The 23747-nt window shown below is 39.2% G+C and overlaps 1 protein-coding gene across 2 annotated transcripts in view; it reads right to left on the reverse strand.

Moving 5' to 3' along the window:
* Positions 1-657: 657 nt before the first annotated feature.
* cpne5a (copine Va) overlaps positions 658-23747 on the reverse strand; it is an 88422-nt gene continuing 65332 nt past the window's right edge. For both annotated transcript variants that reach the window (XM_085145270.1, XM_085145271.1), the window contains 7 exons: positions 19661-19707; positions 16340-16521; positions 12831-12958; positions 10167-10269; positions 7154-7211; positions 6831-6904; positions 658-2140 (listed from right to left, as the gene is read on the reverse strand). In XM_085145270.1, coding sequence (XP_085001396.1) covers positions 1955-2140; positions 6831-6904; positions 7154-7211; positions 10167-10269; positions 12831-12958; positions 16340-16521; positions 19661-19707 — 778 coding nt within the window. In that variant the 3' untranslated portion in view covers positions 658-1954. The remainder of the gene's footprint in view (positions 2141-6830; positions 6905-7153; positions 7212-10166; positions 10270-12830; positions 12959-16339; positions 16522-19660; positions 19708-23747) is intronic.

A 23747-nucleotide genomic window follows, 5' to 3' on the forward strand; every position in this document is an offset into this window, starting at 1 on the left:
TCTTAGTGAAGAGCTGTAAGTATAAAAAAGTGCAGAGCAGTGGCGGAGACAGTGTGTACCAGCTCCTTTGGCTGAAATAGTCCTAATCTCACAAGTGTTTTATCATCTCCAACATTTTCTGTGTGTACATCTTAAAACATGCTGGCAGAATCACACCTGGGTAACTAAATTTGGATATGTTTCCATATAAATAGGCACATCTGGATCAAGATATTGAGTGACTATGTGAAAATGGCCATTATATATGGATAACTTGATGTACACAACTGTGGGCCACAACTGTCTTTTTTTTTACACAATTTATACACAGTCGCCATAAAGATATATATATCTATATATATAAATCTATATATCTACATCAATATATATCTATATATCTATATCTATATATCTATCTATATATATATATATATATCTATATAAATATAGATATATATATATATAGATAGATAGATAGATATAGATATATAGATATATAGATTTATATATATAGATATATTAACAAGTTTAAACTAAATCTTAAAACAGAATTGTGCAATTGTGTTTTTAAGCATTTAAATGGCATCCCGATGAGTTATAAAAATGGGCCATTGTGCATTAGTATAAAACAAAATGATCTAAGAACAGTCGAGAGACAGAGGACAGCAGACAGGATGGAATAAAAAAAAAAAAGTCTGTTTTTGTTTTGTGCAGTCACTTAAAAAAACACTCAGTGCCTAAATATATTTTTTACTCTGTTGCAAGATTTATGATTGTTCAATCTTCATTCTGGGGAAAATCAAACAAATCAAATTTAATGAGGAGAGAAATGGCTGTTAGTTGACATCAGTCTTTCAAAAGTATATCGTATTTGAAGTCTCCTTTAAAAATACTGAACTAAATCTCAGATATTAAACTGTCACCACAACAAACATAATGGAAAGAAGCAGCAAGATGGAAAATGATGGCAGCATGAGAATAGTTTTATCTACATTTCCTTGCATACTACATGGAAAAGTGAGTATGTGCTTGTTTTTATGATAGATACAAGTTAATTTAAATATCAGTATAATAGTAGTGATAATCCTATTTAAAATAAAAAAAGACTGTCAAAAAAAATTCAGGGTCCTTTCCATTATTGTCATTGTGGCTAGTCCTTTCAAAATAAGAGGTTTTGTTTTAGCTTATCACCACTATTGCCTTTGTGCTTTTTATTTGGACAATATTTAGTGCATTCTGTAAATATAAATATAAGAAAGATGTATAAGACATGGTGCTAAAATATCTATATAGCAACAGCTCGCAGGAGGAGCTCTACTTTATAGCTTGCAATTAAAGATTATTCATAGGTGAACATGGTTAATAAACTGCTGAATGGGTTTTGTCACATGCTCTTATATTACAGTCCTTATCAAAGTAGAAATGGGGGTCATTTTTATTATACTGGTCACAAAATATAAGGTGGAAAACTTCTGGGGAAATATGACTTTAATACCCCCTAAAATGAACAGATCATTCCTGCAATAAATAAATAAATTATTATACACATGATTTCCTAGTTTACACACATTGATTACAAAAGGTATCACAAGCATGATACACACTGGCACATCCTAATATATTTATGCCTTCAAACAGGCCCTCTTTATGGGCTCACTTGCTATCCATTACATCACCATTTTGTCAGGTTAGACAGTGAACAACTGAAAGCTCCTTTCATAGCGGTCTCTCAGCGCTCCGGTCCTCAAGCACTCAGAGAGAGTAAGCTCCCTCATCATAGCAGGTTCCCCTCTGCAGTCTCACCTCTCCAAACCACAATGGAGTCTCATCATCTTTGTGTTACGCTGGATTAATATTTACGGAAGGGCCTCAAAAGCATTTTTGCTTCAAAGAAGTGTTGGTGGAGACGGGTTCCCATCAATCTCAACCTTGCTCTGCCCGACGCAGAGCTTTGTGTGTGTGGGCGGGGAGGGGCTCACACGGGGTTGGTCGGCGGCTCATCACTGGGCGAATACACTGGCACAGGGTTGGGTTTAATGGCTCTGCTCTTCATGTAGGAGATCAGCTGGTCAGGGATCTCAGCCAGTACATCTTTAGCCAGTCGAGCCATGCTCAGCACATGGTTACCTGTGCGGTCCATGTAGTCTCTGAATGGTACAAACTGTTGTGACATGAAAAAGAAACACATTACTTTTAAAAATCCCCGAATCAAACTGGCAAAGTTTTCCTGGTTTCCTGGCTGATTCACTGAAATGGTGAATCAAAGGAACACCAAGGTTTGAAAATTCTTTGTAATGTCCAGAAGGGGGCGACTCCTCTGATTAAAGAGAGAAGTTTATAAGCCATGTAGGTCAATAAGAAAATTACGGAGCCCCGCAGGCAGTGTTGCCAACTTAGCGACTTTGTCGCTATATTTAGCGAGTTTTCAGACCCCCTAGCGACTTTTTTTCTAAAAAAAAGTCGCTAAAAAAAGACGTGAAAGACATTACAAAAAACAATAATTGCTAAAAGAAATTTAATTTGTAGTTCTAAATAAATTCTAAATGCATTTAGGAAGTTTTTTTTGCTCACTTTATGTCTCGTCCACGATGTTATTTCTCTCTCCAACAACTTAGGTTACAATTACATTAGCATGACCAATTATGCAAATTAGGTGATGGCGTCATTTAGCGACTTCTAGCGACTTTTAGGACAACCAATAGCGATTTTCCTTACTGAGGAGTTGGCAACACTGCCCGCAGGGGACATGGGAGAAAAAAAAAAGATTAAGACGGACTTTTGCGAGATCTCGCAAAAGATCTCGCAAAAGTTTTAGCCGCATTCTTCGGAGGCCACCAGCTTGAAGCCGACCGGGAGGTCGAGGCACGATGTGTCGGGAAAGCGGTGTTCCTCCTGGCTGTAGTAGGTCTCGACCTCCCGTTAGCTTCGAGCTAGTGGGTGTCAGATCTCCGCAAACGTCGGAGCTCTTTTGCAAATATGTGATGCTGTTGACCATAATATTCTATTAGAGCGATTAGAACATGCTGTAGGTATTACAGGTATTGCACTGCAGTGGTTTGTATCATATCTATCTAATAGACTCCAATTTGTGCATGTAAATGGAGAGTCCTCTTCACACACTGAGGTTAATTATGGAGTTCCACAGGGTTCGGTGCTAGGACCAATTCTGTTTACATTATACATGCTTCCCCTAGGCAGCATCATTAGAAGACATAGCATACATTTTCACTGCTATGCAGATGACACCCAGCTCTATCTGTCCATGAAGCCAGATAACACACACCAATTAGTTAAACTGCAGGAATGTCTTAAAGACATAAAGACTTGGATGGCCACTAACTTTCTGCTTCTTAACTCAGATAAAACTGAGGTCATTGTACTCGGCGCTGAAAAGCTTAGAAATATGGTATCTAACCAGATTCTTACTCTGGATGGCATTACCTTGGCCTCCAGTAACACTGTGAGGAACCTTGGAGTCATTTTTGACCAGGATATGTCCTTCAACGCACATATTAAACAAATATGTAAGACTGCGTTCTTCCATTTGCGCAACATCTCTAAAATTAGAAATATCCTGTCTCAGAGTGACGCTGAAAAACTAGTTCATGCATTTATTACTTCCAGGCTAGACTACTGCAATTCATTATTATCAGGATGTCCAAAAAACTCACTGAAAAGCCTTCAGTTAATCCAAAATGCTGCAGCAAGAGTACTGACAGGGACTAGAAGGAGAGAGCATATTTCTCCTGTTTTGGCTTCCCTTCATTGGCTTCCTGTTAAATCCAGAATTGAATTCAAAATCCTGCTCCTCACATACAAGGTCTTAAATAATCAGGCCCCATCTTATCTTAATGACCTTGTAGTACCATATCACCCTATTAGAGCACTTCGCTCTCGCTCTGCAGGCCTGCTTGTTGTTCCTAGAGTATTTAAAAGTAGAATGGGAGGCAGAGCCTTCAGTTTTCAGGCCCCTCTTCTGTGGAACCAGCTTCCAGTTTGGATTCAGGAGACAGACACTATCTCTACTTTTAAGATTAGGCTTAAAACCTTCCTTTTTGCTAAAGCATATAGTTAGGGCTGGACCAGGTGACCCTGAATCCTCCCTTAGTTATGCTGCAATAGATGTAGGCTGCCGGGGGATTCCCATGATGCATTGAGTTTTTCCTTTCCAGTCACCTTTCTCACTCACTATGTATTAACAGACCTCTCTGTATTGAATCGTATCTGTTATTAATCTCTGTCTCTCTTCCACAGCATGTCTTTATCCTGTCTTCCTTCTCTCACCCCAACCGGTCGCAGCAGATGGCCGCCCCTCCCTGAGCCTGGTTCTGCCGGAGGTTTCTTCCTGTTAAAAGGGAGTTTTTCCTTCCCACTGTCGCCAAAGTGCTTGCTCATAGGGGGTCATATGATTGTTGGGCTTTTCTCTGTATCTATGAAGCGCCTTGAGGCGACATTTGTTGTGATTTGGCGCTATATAAATAAAATTGAATTGAATTGAATTGAATTGATGTCGTGTAAACCGAGCAGATATCTGACGTTTACACAACTACATTCACGCCTCAAAATATCTTAAAAGTGTATTTTGTGACCCAGAAAGAGTAATATTACAACTAAGTAGCTGCCGCCATTGTTGGAATTCAACTTTTGCGAGATCCCGAGTTAGTTTTGCGAGGTCTTGCAAAATCCGTCTTATTTTTTTTTTCTCCCATGTCCCCTGCGGGGCTCCGTAGAAAATAAATTTAGTTTTCGGTTAATTCATAAATTCTGCAAACAATTTTCTGCTAAGTTTATGGTCCTGTTATTGCAAGACTCCACAGTGGTAGATTGATGTGCATACAGTCATGTGGAAAAAAAATCAAGTTTTCTCACAACTATAAGATGTGCTGTGAAAGACACCCTTACTGCTTTTGATGGGAGTTAAGGCTAAGCTTAAGGAGCACCGAGGTGCTGCTAATCAAATGCACTTTGCACTCATCCTCAGCCAGTGTGAGCACCTCTATTAAAGAAGAGCTTTTGGCAAGTTGCTGGTCTAAAGCATTCACATGTGTTTTAACACATTTCCAGCAAATTCACCTCAAGCTCAGACTGTGCAATACTCTACAGACTTCAGTTAGCATATTAAACATTAATGTTCATAACAGTACAATATGAAAAGACTGAATAAGTATGGCTTGTTTGGAAGGGTTTCCAGGAGAAAGTGTTGCATCTGAAAAAATCACAAAAGTGCTGTAACAATGAGAGATGAGACCATAATGCACAACACCACATCTGGACAAAATCAATCACAGCATTTCTGCACAAAACCTCATACCAGCTGTCGAGCACTGTGGTAATTTAGGCTTGTTTTGCAGCCACAGGACCTGGGCGCCTTTTGGTCATAGAGTGAACCGTGAACTCCTACCAAAATATTCAAATGTAGGGTATCTGTTCAAAGTATGAAACCTGGCTAAAACTAGGTGATGCAACAGGACAACGATCCCAATCACAGTAGCAAATATAAAGAGAATAGCTAAAAAAGAAAAGAATCCAGATGTAGCAATGACCCAGTCAAAGTCCAGAACTCAGCCTGCCTGAAATGCTGCAGCGGTACCTGCATCTGTGCATAAACAAATGCTGACTGTATGTATCACCTTGGCCTCCAGTAACACTGTGAGGAACCTTGGAGTCATTTTCGACCAGGATATGTCCTTCAATGCACATATTAAACAAATATGTAAGACTGCTTTCTTCCATTTGTGCAACATCTCTAAAGTTAGAAATATCCTGTCTCAGAGTGACGCTGAAAAACTAGTTCATGCATTTATTACTTCCAGGCTGGACTACTGCAATTCATTATTATCAGGATGTCCAAAAAACTCACTGAAAAGCCTTCAGCTAATCCAAAATGCTGCAGCAAGAGTCCTGACAGGGACTAGAAAGAGAGAGCAGATTTCTCCTGTTTTGGCTTCCCTTCATTGGCTTCCTGTTAAATCCAGAATTGAATTCTGCTCCTCACATACAAGGTCTTAAATAATCAGGCCCCATCTTATCTTAATGACCTTGTAGTACCATATCAACCTATTAGAGCACTTCGCTTTCGCTCTGCAGGCCTACTTGTTGTTCCTAGAGTATTTAAAAGTAGAATGGGAGGGAGAGCCTTCAGTTTTCAGGCCCCTCTTCTGTGGAACCAGCTTCCAGTTTGGATTCGGGAGACAGACACTATCTCTACTTTCAAGATTAGGCTTAAAACTTTCCTTTTTGCTAAAGCATATAGTTAGGGCTGGACCAGGTGACCCTGAATCCTCCCTTAGTTATGCTGCAATAGGCGTAGGCTGCCGGGGGATTCCCATGTTTTTCCTTTCCAGTCACCTTTCTCACTCACTATGTATTAATAGACTTCTCTGCATTGAATCATATCTGTTATTAACCTCTAGATTCTTCCTTCTCTCACCCCAACCGGTCGCAGCAGATGGCCCCGCCCCTCCCTGAGCCTGGTTCTGCCGGAGGTTTCTTCCTGTTAAAAGGGAGTTTTTCCTTCCCACTGTCGCCAAAGTGCTTGCTCATAGGGGGTCATATGATTGTTGGGTTTTTCTCTGTATCTATGAAGCGCCTTGAGGCGACTTTTGTTGTGATTTGGCGCTATATAAATAAAATTGAATTGAATTGAATGTATGAATAAAGCAGCTGGAAGATAAAGAGATCACCAATATGACTGAAAACGATTCTGTCTTTAAAAATGTATGCCATACTTTAAGAGATATTTTGCACTGGAATAAAAAACAAAAAACAAAAAATAAGGTCGCTGTTGCCTAATGTTTTTATGCCTATAGAAAATGAGCAGTTCCTTCCCGTGACAAGCCGAGACGTCTCACCTGTACAATGTCTCTCTCTGCCACTTTCCCCCGTGAGGAGATTCTGACATCATCACCATCCAGCTCAACCATTGCTACAGAGAACAAAAATGGATTTTTAAACAAATCTCTAGTAAACCTCAGCATCAAAATTATGTATACACTCTTTTTTTAGTTCATCATGAAACTTTCCAGAGCAAATATGTCTTCATGCTGTGAAGTCATTTACAATGTTTATTATTCATTGCAGAAAGTCTGAGCTGGTTTAATAAAACAAACCATCCCTAATCCGAAGAGGCAACAAAGTGCTTTCCACATATTTTGTGTTTAGTTAGTATTCTCACCATCAAACTCAGCCTGGCCAACTCCAACGATGATGATAGACATGGGGAGTTTGGCTGCCTGTCATAAACAAGAAGAAGAAACAGTCAGTTGTCAGTCACATGCCAGGAATACAATATTTTCTTTCAAAAAAACAAAAAAGAACCAAAGCCATCAAAGTTTTTCGCAGAGCGTGAAAGGGTTACATTTCCAATTTCGTTTATTTATCCACCAACACACATCTCATTAAAACAGTCAGTATGAACCGACATGCACAGTTCCCCAGAGAAGACATAAATGATAATGGATAAGATAAAATAAGACAAATATAAATTAGAAATAGCATAAGAACGTTGTCTTGACTATGTTACACATCACACTGTGTTGTATAGTTTTGTTCCCAAAGGAGCCAAGGGAAAACGCAAAATGCATTATTCAAACCAGGGCCTTCAAGGTGGATACAACTGTCAGCACACACAGAATTTGTTAGCTAACCAATATGCACACATTCACAATCTCATAGTAGTTAAAGAACATAAGGTTATGCAATGCTCTTGCAATTTGCAGAAATCCTGCAAACACCACTCAGTATAAAACCATTTATTCAAGTTCGCTTATAGAAATGATTCAAATGCCTTTAACATCAGAACAGAAAAAGGCCGCATGTTGTGTCTATTTAAACTACAGTCAAAACAAATCCTAAATCTACAAGATGAAAGGGGGCATCTTCTCACCGGTTTGTGGTGTAGAGGTTACTGCACTGCATAAATTCAGACCATGGCATTGGTGTGCAGAACGTGAAAGCCCTGGCACGAATGAATGAATGATATATGCTTGTGGTAGAAATGCATTCACGGGGGCAAAAGTAGGTCAGCTTTCCTGGAAAAACCTCTCAAGGGGAGAGGCCTGTCACAGATAGGAGTAAATAGACTGAGGAGGACCTCCCCTTTCATGGTCTCTATCGTTTTTCTCCCTCAGTCTCTATTCCTGATTTATTTCTTTCCTCCACTAGTGTTTTTCCTCATGACCTCTTGCTCTCGCACAAAATAGCCTATATATTCTATTTTCCCAGTTTCCAGCAGACCAAAACCCCCAGGTATATACTTGCCAGAGCTGATACTGTTGCTTGAGCTGCATTATTCAGTTTACACCATTTGTTACTTTGCGTGTACTGTAACGTGTCACTCCTCCAGTTTTTCTGATGCTTCACTTTCACTGCAGAGAACCACAATAAATATAAAGGGACTCAGCAGATATTCGCTCTGATATCAGCAGTTTCATTTAATATTAAAGGACTACAGAAATATTTTGGGACAGGAAGAATGGCGCCACCATGTTTCAATCATGCCCATGAATTTAATTCTTCACAAAACTTTTACCACAAAATCTAAATATGTACATTGCCTCTGCAGTAGCTTTCATTTGATTCTGTACCAACACTGTTACGTATTCTGTATCAGGTTGCTCCTGTATAGGAATTTCTTTCACTCATGTATTAATCACATTGTTGTATGATGCCTTGGTGCCACTGGATTTTAACATGTCTGACACTCATACGTTAAGAGGGGGTGTAGTAAGGGTAAACAGTAGTTGGGGGAAACAGGAACTCCACAGGACCAGTCTTTTGTCTCTTCGAGGACTCTGGGAAGTAGCAAGGGAGTGTGAACCTTAAGGTGTGAAACAGCTGTGTACTGCCTTTTGTTCCTGGAGAAGGTATTTAACTGAGAGCCATGCTAGGCTCAGGGAGACTCTGCTGACCGTCTGTCCCGCGGACATGCAGGGGCTCCATCAAGCTTGGTTGTCTGTTCTTTGTGTGTTTGGATAAAAGAATGTTAGCTACCGCTCACCGCTCGTCTGCAGGCTTTATTTAAGTGGAAAACTTCCACAACACCCCATCTCACCGAAGCTCGAAGATGAAGACCCAAATTAAGCTCCCTAACAGGAAAATATCCACGGTTTTATGAGGTTGCTGAGTCAGTCTCACCCAACTGCAGATATAATCTAAATTTCGCATACAAATTAATTTATGTCTGTTCCTCTCGGGCTAAAAACAGGCTCTGCTTTACAATTTTATTAAAATGAAATTTTCAGTTTCAGGGAAAAACATCAAAGGAAAAGAGTTGCAGGCTGTATTTACCTCTGAGGCTGTTCTGTCAGATAAGTGGATATCAATCCCTGAAGGCTAAACTGTTTAAAATACAGTACCATACAGTGTGGCCATTAGCAGTAAAATTACCCGTCAATATTTGCTCTGTACAGTATTTTAAATTAGCTGTCATGACACAGCACAGCCTGGAAGAAAGACAAAAAATACAGAGATGAGTGTTGGACACAGCTACTTGTTTATGATTCATCGTTCCAGGGCAAAGGCTGAATACCTAATGAAGCTCTTCCATCCAAAGAGAGTGAAGTCAGGTCCAGTGGCTGCAGGATGTGGCAGGTTTAGGTTGAGCAGAGCGCAGAGCAGCAGACAAGATCTTAAAAGGAAGGTGTGGCTGTTCGAATGGTTTGATTAACAGTCGCAAATTCCCTTTAAACCCAGTCTGCTGGGGGTCTGAACACTGTGTTCCTGTGAGGCTCTACCCGCTCGACGATGCCTGATCGTCAGCCTTACCTCTGTGGGCAGATTCCAGCCAAAGGTGAGCTGCAGCGTTGTCAAGACACATGAAATATGCAGCAGGCAGTATGGGACAAAACAAACACAATGAAACTTTAAAATAAAATGCCAAAACTGTTGCCTCAGATCTCAGATCAGACAATGCATCCGTAGCACAGAGGTTGAATCTCAGCTGAGCCTCCTGAGGGTCTCGGAAAGAAATAAAAATATTGGACAAACTGAGCCTCTAAGAAGTGGGGTAGAAAACATCCCATAAATCCTCAAATCCAGTGCTACTGGCTTATAAACCCTCAAAGTAACAGGAAGCCTGAGAACAGTGCCACAGTAAGCTTAAAGCACCTGCAAAACCAATGTCCCGCAGAGTGGAGAAGAATGGAGAGAGGTTAATATCCTCAGGCTAGTGTTAAATCAGCACTTACATTCACTATAGCCTCCTTGGTCTGAGCCATGTCCGAAATCACTCCATCAGTGATGATGAGCAGGACAAAGTACTGAGATCCGTCCTGCACTGCTGCTGCATACCTGGGTGCAAGAAATGGTAAGTGGTAAATGGCCTGTATTTGTATAGCGCTTTAGTAGCCCCTAAGGACCCCAAAGCGCTTTACACAATCAGTCATCCACCCATTCACACACTGGTGATGACAAGCTACACTGTAGCCACAGCCACCCTGGGGAGAACTGACAGAGGCGAGGCTGCCGGACACCACCAGTAGGCAACGGGTGAAGTGTCTCGCCCAAGGACACAACGACCGAGACCGTCCAAGCCGGGGCTCGAACCGGCAACCTTCCGATTACAAGGCGAACTCCCAGCTTGAGCCACGATCGTGAAACTGACTGTGACAGAATGATTTAAGAACAACAGCTCATGTTAGGAAAAAAAAAGTTCTGAAAAGCGCGCATGCAGGAGCAACCAGAGAGAAACTCTTAGAGGAGCAGAAAACAACTGTGTGAGAGATAAAAAATACATTAAAAAATATATTCCTCAGAAACAAACTCCCTCTCCGCACAGTGTGCGACACAAGAGCTTAATATAGACACGTAAAGAAGAAAAATATGTTGCATAGCTCTTCACGTCTCAGAGGTCTATCTAGACACTATTACGAAACCCATCAGAGACACCACAGTGAGTGTGGCCTAGATTCAATCGCCCATCGCTGGCTGCTCTATGAATAATTTATTAAACTGTTTATGCAAGTGCAGCAGTCTTATTCTTCTGGAACATTATTGATTGCCTTGCATTCATCTTACTAGACTTGATGAGCAAAAAAAAAGAGGGAGAAATGTGGCAGATCATTGCAAGAGCCAAGGACAGGTCAGAGGTGAAGCTTCACTCTTTGCATCCTGCTTGGTCAAATTGACTGTGAGGCACCGGCAGTTTAATCAAAGAGCGTGGCCTGTCTGTGACAACAGCAAAAGCGATTAAAGTTACATTTGTCTTCCTTAGCTGACTTACAACAGTGTAGGCCACACTCACCGGAGACTGTTGAGCGTATTAGCAGAGTACTAACAGCAGAGTCAAACTCAATTTGTAGATTCCTACACAGATGAGATCCTTAAACTGGCTAAAACATTAACAACTCAACATCGTACATTTACTATACATTATGCATCATGCATGAACATCTTTCCCCCTTTTACCAACATTTCCTGACTTCAATAATTTATCAGCTTTCTGCTTGTGGTGGATGGAAAAGTTGAACATGCACATTAAACACAACTACTCAAATGAACTGCATTGTTAAGATCATTTCCTGGTTATGCAAATAGTTATGTTATCATCAGTTTTAAATTGGACATCCTTCTGAGACTTTTATTTATTCTTTTTTTATGTATAAAAGTCTGCAGGGGAATGTTTTCTTTGGTGGGTTTTAAATTAAATTAATTTAAGCTGCAGTTTGTGCTTTCAGTTATCTCAACACCCTAATCTTTAGCTTCTGCCAGCTGTTAGTGAGCCATATAACAGGATTTTAAGCTCTAAGACTGGATGATTCCAGGCTTGAAATAGCTCCTCCCACTCTACAACATCACTGGGGAAAAGGATTCTTCACAGTTTATAACTGTTATTATACAAATCAGTAAGAGAGAGAGAAAAGCAAATATTATCTACATGAAACCTGCAAAACTAATACTGAAACAAAAGTTGACATAAAAGCCCTTCAGATGAAAACAAGTTACACATTTTCACTACTCAGACTACATTTCTCTGTTAATATATTGATCACATTTGTATTTTGATTTATCTTTTTGATTAAATATAGATGATCTACTTACTAGCAGCTCTGTTTTAGCACTATAATAGTTTGTAATTACGTAAGGATGGATATGAAGTCCTTTAACCTTCTGTCAGCTGTAGGAGGTGGGTGAGGCATATATATATATAGATACATATGTTACATTTTGTTAGTTTAAATTTTGCGCGTCGTTTTATTGAATAAATCTTTTTGCATAAGCTCTATTAATCTACTACAAGATTAATCTTTATGGGGAAAATATTAACAAATACACTCGAAACACAGGTCACAGGAACACGTTATATACGTGGGACTTAATATAGTAATATCACAACTGTTTTTAGCCGCAAACAGCACATTATGTCTTCTGTGTGTTTAATGTATTGCTGCCGGTTTGTAGACACAGCTTTTTAATTCACTTTGTGCACTTACTCTATTTGCAGTGACAAGGAGTTTGTAATGGTGAGTTAATGCCATGCCTCATTTACAGTAAAACTCATTAAGTGACTAGCGTGGCTCATCGATACATGTCACGAAAGGCTGCATGACCATTTACAAGTTCCCTCCCAGAGACGCCACCTTACCTCCCCACGTTCATCACGTTATATGTCTGCAAAATAAACGTCTGGCACCACAAATCCCTGATTACCATTTCTATTTGTCTTAGCCTGGCAGCTGATTGTTTATTTTCCCTTCATTATTTCTACTCAATTCACAGAGAAACCATCACTCACTGTCCTAATGCCTCTGATGGCATGGCTGCCTGCTGAAGATTATTTACAGACTGACTTTCAAAGAAAGGGCGACTGCGCTCTGTCATATATCCACTGGGACAGATGTTTGCGTTGGTACCTTGCCACATGATTAACAACAGGAGCGAAGTTGGTGGGTCCATATAGCTGAACTGTCTTAAGGCTTTGATGGTACGCTTCAAGAATCCCCTCCATACCATTACAGTACGGGTTGTCGACGTTGCCATTCTGAGGAAAAACAACAAGACATAAATGGTACAAAAACTACAACAATGGCCGAGTCAAACAATCAACAAAAATGTATTTAACCTGTTAAAATTAATCTCGTGTTAAAGTGTTAAACTGTTAAAGTGATTTATTAGATTTTCAGATGAATACAAGTGGATGTGCTAAATACTCCAGTATGTTTACTAGCTGGAAGGTCATTATGCTTATAAGCAGCAGCATGTTGGACCAAACCAGACTGGAAAGCTTAGCTTACCTGTTTTAAAGCTCTGTATTTGTATTAAGTTTAGCAGCAACCACATTGCGACACCACTTTCTACCCTCCCTGCTACAGAGATTTACTAACATAAAGGTAACACCACAGAAAATAACATAAAATTATTTATATAATATAAATATATCAAGACAGACTATAAATAATTTAAAAAAAAAAACACTACTTGCTTAAAAAAACCTCTAGGAAACATCCAGCAAGAGCTGCTAGTGTTTTAATAAGCTGAGTGTGTGATGATGGTGAAACTGAAGAAGAGGGCTTAAGCCACCAATCATCAGAGTGATGCTACTTAAATTACTTTGATTTAGACACCAGGAATACTCGAGTAGAACAATTCACTAGACCATTACCTGCACATCTGTGAAATCAAACATCTTTATGCTGTACAGTAAAGTTCATGTGAAGGGGATCATTTCAGGTCCCATCGGTCAGCGGTGCATGTACAACATAACTTTTAATTGTGAATGGTAGTGGTTAAAATGTCTTTTTCTGTATTCCTCAATCATCTTTTGTAAAGCTCCTTTACAAAAGTAGTTTAAAAAATTACTTAACACATTAAAGAATCAAATATTCATACAGAGCTTCATTTAAAGTCTTGTTTTGTGCCAATCATAGCCACAAACTGAACCATATCCACCGCGTGCCCAGCTAAGAGACAAAATTATATATTTAGGACTACATTTATTACATTTTTTAAAAGCAGTGCTCTCAGTCAATTTTACTCAACTACAAATCAAAAATATTTAGCAAAGAAAAAAGCTTAAGGAAGTTTGTATGTTACAAATTTAACAAATGCAACAGAAAATTTAATTAAACAACATTTAGGCCTTTTAAAAATATTCCGTGTCCAATATAACCAGCGGTCTAACAGCTATTCCACTTTTTGCAATCAATTTTTAATGAAGAAGAAAACAGACTCCCCTGCACTGTCTGTAAAGCTCACCACTGAGACAGGTTCACAAGTCATTATTCAGTCATTCTTGAGCTCTTAAGCTGCTCTGATGCTTGAGTATTGTCCTACATAAAATGCATCGCCCTCTTGAATGCTGCAGTGTTGTGTGGTATCTTCCAATAGCTGGCAGAAGGTCTGGGAGTTGTATAAAAGCTCCAACTTGCTCATCCTTAATGAGCACAGTCCATACCAGAACCTTCACCACTGTGCTGGCGCCAGTGGTGAAGTGGTGTCTGATATCTATAAGTGATCCAGCCACGCACATCCATCTTCTCCATCTAGAGGCACTCTCATTTGACCAGTTCTAAAACCTTTAAAAAACTCTGTCTTCATAAATTTCCTGGCCTAATCTCAAATATGAAATTTGTGAATGTTATTTTAGTGGATTTGCCGGTCACATCCTTCGGCTACCGGACCCGAGACCTGCCCGTGTCGCGGTTCTGTGGAACCCAAAGAATGGAAAGAGACGGCGAGGAAGACCTAAAATAACATGGAGGAGGACTTTCCTTGAAGATTTACGTTCAGTCGAACTGTCATGGGATGAAGCAACAACTGCCGCGATAGACCGAGTTCGATGGCGTTGACACTGAAGCATCACAGGTTTCTGCTAGTTTCATGTCTTTTACGATCAATCTTGCAACCCTCTTTACTGTAAGCCAATAGCTCTTTAGATTTGCATGTTCTGGAGTTTGGAAATGTAGAAATAACAACAAGATCAAAAGACTCACTTGCTTTATAACTGTGCATGGAGAGGTGAGGAACTTCAGGTTGTAATTTGGTCAAAGCTAATCAATATTGTAAATAATATTATAACAATAGTGATGCAGTAACTGTATTAGGGGTGGGGGGGAAAATCGATACTGTGTAGTATCGTGATATTTTGTTTGCTAATAATGTATCGATACAGGGACAGCAGAAATCGATATTTTGTTACAAAAAAGGTTTTTGTGCTCTGACTTCAGAGCATGTTGATCCTTTTTCTGAGCAAGAATCCTGACATTCCTTCACTGTCCAAATGTGTTTAACCTTTTTTTTTGGCAGCAATAAACATGACAGTTTACTTATTTTAATTTAAGACATGTTTTATTTTAATTAAGTTTAAAACTTTTTATTTAATGTAAAATTATATTTTGTTTTAATTTACTTTCAAATTCTTCAGTTGCTGAAGGGGCTGCATAGTTTTCATAAACTGCATAGTTCAGAATAGCTATAATTGTACCAGATGGTTGATTCAGTTAAGTTGGACTAGACTGTAATACAAACCGTTCAGTTTGTCAACAATAAAACTCAAATGAGAGAAAGACTGAGTGTGAGACTTTGATATTAGATAAAATGAATATTGATAACGTTTACCTTTATGTACAGAATCTGAATATCGCAAAATATTTTAAAAAATTACAATAATATCGTATCGTGCGTTAAGTATTGTGATAATATCGTATCGTGGGATGTATGGTGATTCCCACCTCTAAACTGTATGTGGTCTTAAGTACCACGGGTACTTCTAAAATACTGGTGTAGAGTTGAGGGCTGAATGGCGTTTTGAAAACACCGTTTTAGCCGACAGACATGTTCTTGTCAACTTAGCTTCAAAGGTTAGCGTCTTTGCCCATTAAGGCACAGTCCAAAGCAAACATACACAGTATAAGAAACATTTCACTCAAGACTTAACTTTACTTTTAAACCTACTTACATGAGTATGGCAAGAAAAAAAAAGAGAGACTTCAATTATATGCTGAGATGAATCTTAATTCACAAGTTTTAATGGAAACATGGAGTGATGCAGACATTACCCTGTAGACACAGTCCTCATTAGGCTGTACTATGCAGCAGCCAGAGCACATTACTGAGTGAAGCTAAATTGATTTAAGAAGCCGTCAGCCTTACAGAACCTAATTTGCACTATAAAAGGTAAATGGAATTCAGCCTGAGCTCCGCATGTCAGAGATGTAGCTGCTTTTATCTCAAAATGCACACATCTACACTGCACATTCGACATGCTTACCCACACGTAGAAAATAAACACACAAATGAGCACTCCCTGGGATCACCTCCAGTGGGAGGGCCAAAATCATCTTCCCACTGATTCAGATTAAGTCAATGAACCAGACGCCGAAATACAACATTAGTGTCTAAAATAATCCCGTAGTTTACTCACCAGTGGAAACTCGTGGGAAACCCTCCAATCAGGGGGCAGCTTAGCACCGAATCCTAGGGCAGGGAACATCTTATCACTGTCATAGTCCTGGATGATCTCTCCAACTGCCTTCAGGGCCATGGCATAGGCATTCATCTGGTATGGGTTCATGTAGTGTAGTGAAGTGGACTGTGATGGATTTCCTTTTAAGAAGAGAGAAGTCAGAGTCACTGATGCAGACCATCAGACTGAGAGGAAACTGACAGCCGAGCCGAGGCAGGGGAAACAAGAGCAACCTAAAGCTAAACTGAAGATTTGGGTTTGAGGAAATGACTGCCTTATTGAAAATAACCGTAAAACTTGATGTCTATTTATTTTGCACTATAAGGATTCCCTCCAGATAATAAGAGCCCTTATTATCTCACAGAATTAATATGTTTGCTGATTTAGTAGCTGGATAATATTATTAAACAGATTAATGATACCACTGAATAAATTTATCTCTTATTTTTATTACAACTTATCCCAGATGGATTTAATGAGTGTTCGTCAGAAACACAATAAATGCTTGTGTTTGACTAAAAAAGACGCTTCAGCTGAGAGGATTTGGCATCTGTGCTTGACTGGTCATCTACTTTTATATTTTAAAGCTTAAATGCCATTAAACATTATGCAGAGACAGATAACTAATTAAAATAAACACTGGTATAAAGTGTCTTCTGTGTGCCTTGGTGTTAGTTCTACTGGAGGGATGAAAAATTGCTCTTCCAAAAGATATTCCCTTGGTATTTTGTTAGCGATGGTGGAACAGATGGTCCCGTGAAGCACGTTGGTTTAAAAGCTACCCTTGGTATTTAGTTATGCTGACATCTGGTGACAGTGAAGGCTATAAGATGTGTGAGGCACTATGGGAAAAGCCAGCCCAAGAAACTAAGAATCCCAGCTGTGCACGCAAGCGGCCAAGCAATCGGGAACAGACAGACTTTCCAAAATTTCAACTGTTTGTTATTTTAACTTCACTCTCTGCAAATATCTCTCGAAACTATGTGTGGAAAATGTTGTTTATTGAGCAGTTACTTTCGCATAAACTGCTATTTAACCAACACGCTGTGTTGCCTCAAATCCACATCCTGGAAACCTCTTGCTTGGGAGGGGAAAACCCTGACTCAACACACCTGGGAGTGCAACCTAGCCAGTCAGCCAGTGAAATTTACCCTCTTGGTGATGTTGGCAATTGCCCCCTAAGCCTGTGGCAATAATGCTTTGAGGATTGTGAGTGATCTAAGGTTTCTTGCAAACCTAGTGGCGTTTTTAACAGAAGTTTAATCACTTATGAACATGGTACAACTTATTGTTGGGATTTTCTCTCTATTATTGCAGGGTCTTTGACCTAGAATATAAAAGGAATTCGAGGCAATTGTTGATGTGAATTGGCGGTACATAAATAACATTCAAGTGAATTGAGTTGAACTAATTTATAACACAGACAGATTGCTCTCAAAATGCAGTCAGTCTGCACCACAAGACATCTATGACCAGTGTTGGTCAAGTTACTTGAAAAAGGTAATCAGTAACTAATTACTGATTACTTCCCCCAAAAAGTAATCCAGTTACTTTACTGATTACTTATTTTCAAAAGTAATTAATTACTTAGTTACTTAGTTACTTTTTAAAAACACGATTTACAACCTGAACAGGTGATAAAGTGATAGATCTTTCAGCCCAATTCTACTTTTTCTGCATAATCATCATACAAAATGTAATCAAATGGAAAAGTCTCTTTTTAAAACTTGTTTTATTAGTTTTAATCTTTTAACTTTATGCATCAAGCAAAAATTTAATTATATGCAACATTCTCTGACTGGAAGAAATTAGTTTAACATTTAAACCTATTTTCTGCACATTCCAGCACATAATATAAAATATTTTTTGTGTTTACACTCAGTCTTTCAAATAGATGCAAGTAAAACAGCAGAAAATAAATAAAGTCAAAGACTAGCGGTCCTGTTGCTCTATTTTCACCTGTAAAGCAGGAGTGGGGGAGGCGGAGGTTTACCCTGGTGCAGGTGTGCAGCGGTCAGTGGAAGAATCCGCTAGTTTCTCTGTGAGCTTCCCATTACGTCATAGCGCACTCGGTGCTTATTTAGGGTTTTTTTTCGGTGTAAAAAGAAGTTTTCTTCCCACGCACAACGGACACTAATGTTTTTGTCACTTTTTATGGAATCAAACTCAAAATAAGGTCAGTACTTCCACGCTTTAAACGCTGCACGCTCATACTCTCTCCCGCACTCGATATATGATCCATTGTTGATCTGCACACAGCTGTTGTCACGAACGTCGCACTCGCTTACGTCACTGTCATGAGACATTCTCGCAAAAAAAAAATCACGGTTTTAGTAACGCAGTAACGCAGCGTTCCTATGGGAAAGTAACGGTAATCTAATTACCGTTTTTGCAATAGTAATCCCTTACTTTACTCGTTACTTGAAAAAAGTAATCAGATTACAGTAACGCGTTACCCATCTTTGTCTATGACACGTCAGGAACTCAACTGAGCTGGTTGTATTCTGGTTGTATTCCTAAATAAGAGCACATTGCAGAGCGTCTATGTCATTTTGCAGTTAAATCAACATCCTGAAGTAATTTTGTCACTATTTGTGGTGAAATTTCTGAATTTCTGTATCAAATCTGTGGCGTTCGGAGATTCTGACTGAATGTTAGCAGTAAATGTGAATTTCTGGGTATGTAAACGGCAACAGATGGTGACACATTTGCAACCTTTCCGGATTTATCACAGTTAATCACATTAATATCATAAACATTGCATGTAATTACAACTTGAACCCATTCAGTTTCATACTGATAGCGACTGACTCCAGCTTATTGCCGCTTTATCGCTGTCTTAATGCACCAGTCACTTTAAAAAGGGCAACTGACTGCAAGCAGCTGCAAACCCAGTCGCTGCATTTGAAGTAATCGTCACACAACCAACAAGATCACAAGTTCATTGTACACGAGCGCACAAATTGTATTCATACCATGGTCTCCGGCCACTGAAGATGTTCGATTTTGTGTATTTCTATATTTGTACATGTTTCGGTATATATACTACAGCTACCATCTTTTTAAATTATCACTAATATGATTTAAAGTTTTCTTTTTATATATTGCAGGCTGGCAGGAGCGCTTAATAGTGTCTGACATGTGAACACCTTGAAATAAAAAGGGAGATCACAGGCAGAGAGGAAACTCCAGTCCCTCTTTGAATAATAGCAAATCTTGTAGTTATACATGAGATGACAAATTGAGGCAGAGCAGGGCGATGGTTGTTGAAACACTCACCATTTGATGCTGTGAAATCAATGGCCACTGTGAAGTGAATCTGAGTCCTGAAACAGATGAATAGGGGAAAGGATGCTATTAACAAAAGCGAGGCAGGAAAACTCGATGCTGCAGTTTAATGAAGCTCTCGCAGGTTTCAGCATCCTCTGTGGTCTTATTTGAGAAGAGCTGCGACAAAACTGAACCACAAACAGTGTTGACAATATATCTTCTGGAGTCAGGCTTTACTAGTTAAATTTTTAAAACAGTGAAGGAGATACATATATAAATTATTTATTGCTATAGTGCATCCAGAGGACTGTTCGAGCCTTTTAATGATTACATTACTTAAAGATTTAACAGCACAACTACAAGACCATAAAAAGCAGAAAACCTGATAAGAGCACAGCAATTTCACCAGCGATTTGTACAAACATATAATGAGTCGCTGCAGCTGGCTTATGAAACATCAGGAAAGATATGGGGATGAACAAAGCATCTGAATAAAGTAACTCAGTTTCATTCACAGCACCCAGGCTGAAAAAGCAACCTACGGCCAAAAAAAAGAAGTCAAAAACTACTATTTTTTATTCATGAGCCCATAATGATAGCCAAAACCTTGAAAAGAAACTAAACATGGCCTAACTAGTCTCTGCTGGATCTGTTTATTTCCCGAGAGAGAGAAACGAAGGGAGCGAAAGGAAGAAGGGCGTAGATCAAAGTGCGTGCTCTTTCATTGTGATTAACACTGATTGCCTTTTCCTAGCTTCACCTCCATTCAGAAATTCCCACAAGCACAGTATTGTAGATAATGGCACCGTCCTCCTGGGGAGGCTCTGACCTCAGCTCATTAATCAGCATTGAGCCGAGCATTCAGCTGACAAAGGGGAATTGTTGCGGTGGCATGTTGCCTCGATTTGAAAGTCTGATTTCTGTGGTTAGTTTGAATGTTTGGCTAGAAAAGCTAGATGGTGGGTTAGCATTAATACTACAGGACCGTAGACTCTGGGCATGTTATTCAAATTGTCTGTTGGATCATTATGAACAGTTTCATACTTAAACATTAATTGCTGAACTCTAACCTAAATTCAACCCACAACATGGTTCAAATTCTGAAGTGTTTTTTTGCATCACATAGCATTACCTTGCGTCATATTTGTAAATGAATAGTTCAGTTTTGTGCTCTCTAAATGTCTCCAAATCAATACTGTGTATAGGAAGGAAGAAAACACCTTAAAGTACCTAAAACCTCTGGACAGCACTGCATGCCTATGTTCTTGGGACAAAAAAATCAATATGTATTCATGTTGACTGATGCTGTAATATTGCCAGTTTTGGCAAACAACCAATGGCTGATCCGGAGATGTTATTTTTATCCTTGTCCTTGACAGCTGCTAATTTTTCTGTCTGTCATGATCCAAGCAGCCAGGAACACACAGGCACAAATGTAATCTTCAAAAAAAATGGGTTTTATTATACCCCCAAAAAGGACAAGATGATTACAAAAATTCAAAATAACAAAAATAAAGTTTTTAAGAACCAAGTGGGCCCATAAAAGAGGTTAACTTAACAGAACGCTACTCAAAAGTCACTTAACAAAAACATAACTCAACAAACTGACCTGCCCACATGAGAAACAGCTCCAGTTATATAGCAAATGAATAAACCATTATATACACCAAAGGTGAAAACTAAAGAGATAACAGGTAACCATCATTCAAGGAGAACCCCATTCCCCCTGCACGATCACAATAGATGGTCCAGTCCACTTTATTGGCTTCTGCATTTAAACCAGCTCCACCCTCCGCCTCCTCCCCACCATTTGACCTTAGAACTGAAGAAGCTTCTCAGATGAGAGGTCAAAAGTCTTCAAGTAACTTAAAGAAGTCCAGACGCTTTTCTTTGCGAGCTCCTTTGACTACGATGACCTGGATGACTGAGAACCTTCACAGACATGCAAAGCAAAGTCTATGCCACCATTTGGGCTATAGCTTAGTGCTGTCATGCATTACAGGTAAATTCAAAATATCAAATTAGTTAACTTATGATCACAGAAGCTTTAGAGCATAACGTAAACATAAGACAAAAGACCAAATGAATATTACCTAAGTATGTCAGTTGTGTGGTTGCATGCAGCCATCACTCTGTCATTTTTTTTACTTTTATGCTCCTCTTCGAGCAATGTATCACTCAGTGGACAAATTAACGTGCCCTCACCATTTCCTCTATTTCACCAGGCGTTTTTAAATCTGACATCAGCCTTTAAATGGTCTCATACAATCTAATTCAACACAAATCTTTCAGCACAGGTAGTCCGACAATTCCCTCTTGGCACCGGTTTGTCCTTTCACTCTGCCACTCAGTGTCTCCTCTCCTTTCAGTTTTGTTCCAAGCTAAAATGACGGTTCCCCAAACAGTTTGTGGATCACCTTGAATTACTGCAACAGTATAAAACAGGCAGAAACGTATCGGTGTCATATTGACTTTACCCTTCCAGTTAGACAAACACCATATGGCAAGGGCCTGTAATGTGAAATGCCTGCAGACTAAGCAATCTGAGCAGGGTGGGTTATTGTATGTAATGCAAAACTGGGAACAAACAATGTACCTACAGTTAATTTACAGTCTCATCAGTATGTTCTGGAAACATAAACTACACCAGTGAACAGACTGCCACAACAGTAAAGATGATTAACAATCCACTGCCACCTCATTAGTGCACCTACACTACCTCTGATTATTTTAATATTTTGCTTCCAATGAGCCAGACTCTCTCATAATGTTTTTTTAATGATCGTGAGCAAAAATTCTCAAAGGTTTTTGACAGGATATTGGCTATTTTTTCATAAATTTTCAATCCAGTTCTCATACCTGACCATTTTCAGAGGAATGATTTTTTTGTCTGTTAAGCCTCTTGACACTGACCTGTGAATATTTCAAGCATTAAAAGGCACCTATCTCAGGTTTGTTATGCGCAGTCTGCTGCAAAAACACATTTTTCCCCATTTTATTCGTTAAATCTGTAAAATATACTAACACAGTTAGACATTCATAACATTGTATTTTTGTACCAACGAGGGGATTTCCAAAGAACTATCTCAGCATTGTGCGCAATGCTTCCTTAACAAATATGAGGAAACTGGAAGAGTGGAGGGCAAAAGAAAAAGTTCACCACTAAATAAAGCCTATCAACTGCAGATGAACAGTATCTGAAAGTCATGTCCTTAACAACTTTTTAAAAACCCAGCAAAGACCTGTCATGGATTAACTTAATCCACCTACTATTCACTGAATCCACATCAGAAATTAGTTCACAGGATATCGAGCCATTGTTAAGGAAGGAAATACTTGGCTCAAACTTTCCCAAGGGGGGTCAGGAGAGAGGTAGAACTTTTGGGAAACATTTAAGCCAATGGTGTTGGGGAACATTTCAAAACTGATGGATGTTGAAGGTAAAAAAGCACCATCAGCGCCACTATGTTTTGCTTCACCAGCCATGGTATTAATCCAACACCATCTGGAAAGCATCTGACTGGCAAGAGATGATTTTTTCAGCATCACAATGATCCCAAACACCATACCTGGATAGAAAAACACACAGTGGAACACTAAGTCATGGATTGGCCTCCCCAGAGCCTGGACCTCAACAATACTGAAGCAGTGTATGTTCATCTTCACAAAGAATGGAACAAAAGGCAGCCAACATCCAAATAAGAGCTTTGAATATACGGACGTCATACCAAATATTTACTTTCAAGCTCTTAGAATTACTGTTTTTTGCCTTATATGCTGCATTTCCGTTCTATTGCATATGTTTCAATAAACCGCTGCCCTTTTTTCCAATTTTACTAGCAAAGTATATTTACATAATGCAGTCTAACTGTTATATTGACAGGGGTTTCTTTATTACTTTGTCCATTTATAGCAGTGCTAAGCTAGATTTTAAAAAGCACCTCAGACATTTGTAAATGAATGAGTCATTCTATAGATTTCACTGAATTCGAGCGTAGTACGGTAACAGGATGCCATCACAGCAAGAAGTCAGTTTATAAAATTTCTTCCTCCTAGATCTTGGGGCGATTGTGGCTCAAGAGTTGGGAGTTCGCCT

This window comes from Neolamprologus multifasciatus, chromosome 20, assembly GCF_963576455.1.
Source record: "Neolamprologus multifasciatus chromosome 20, fNeoMul1.2, whole genome shotgun sequence".
Lineage (NCBI taxonomy): Eukaryota > Metazoa > Chordata > Actinopteri > Cichliformes > Cichlidae > Neolamprologus > Neolamprologus multifasciatus.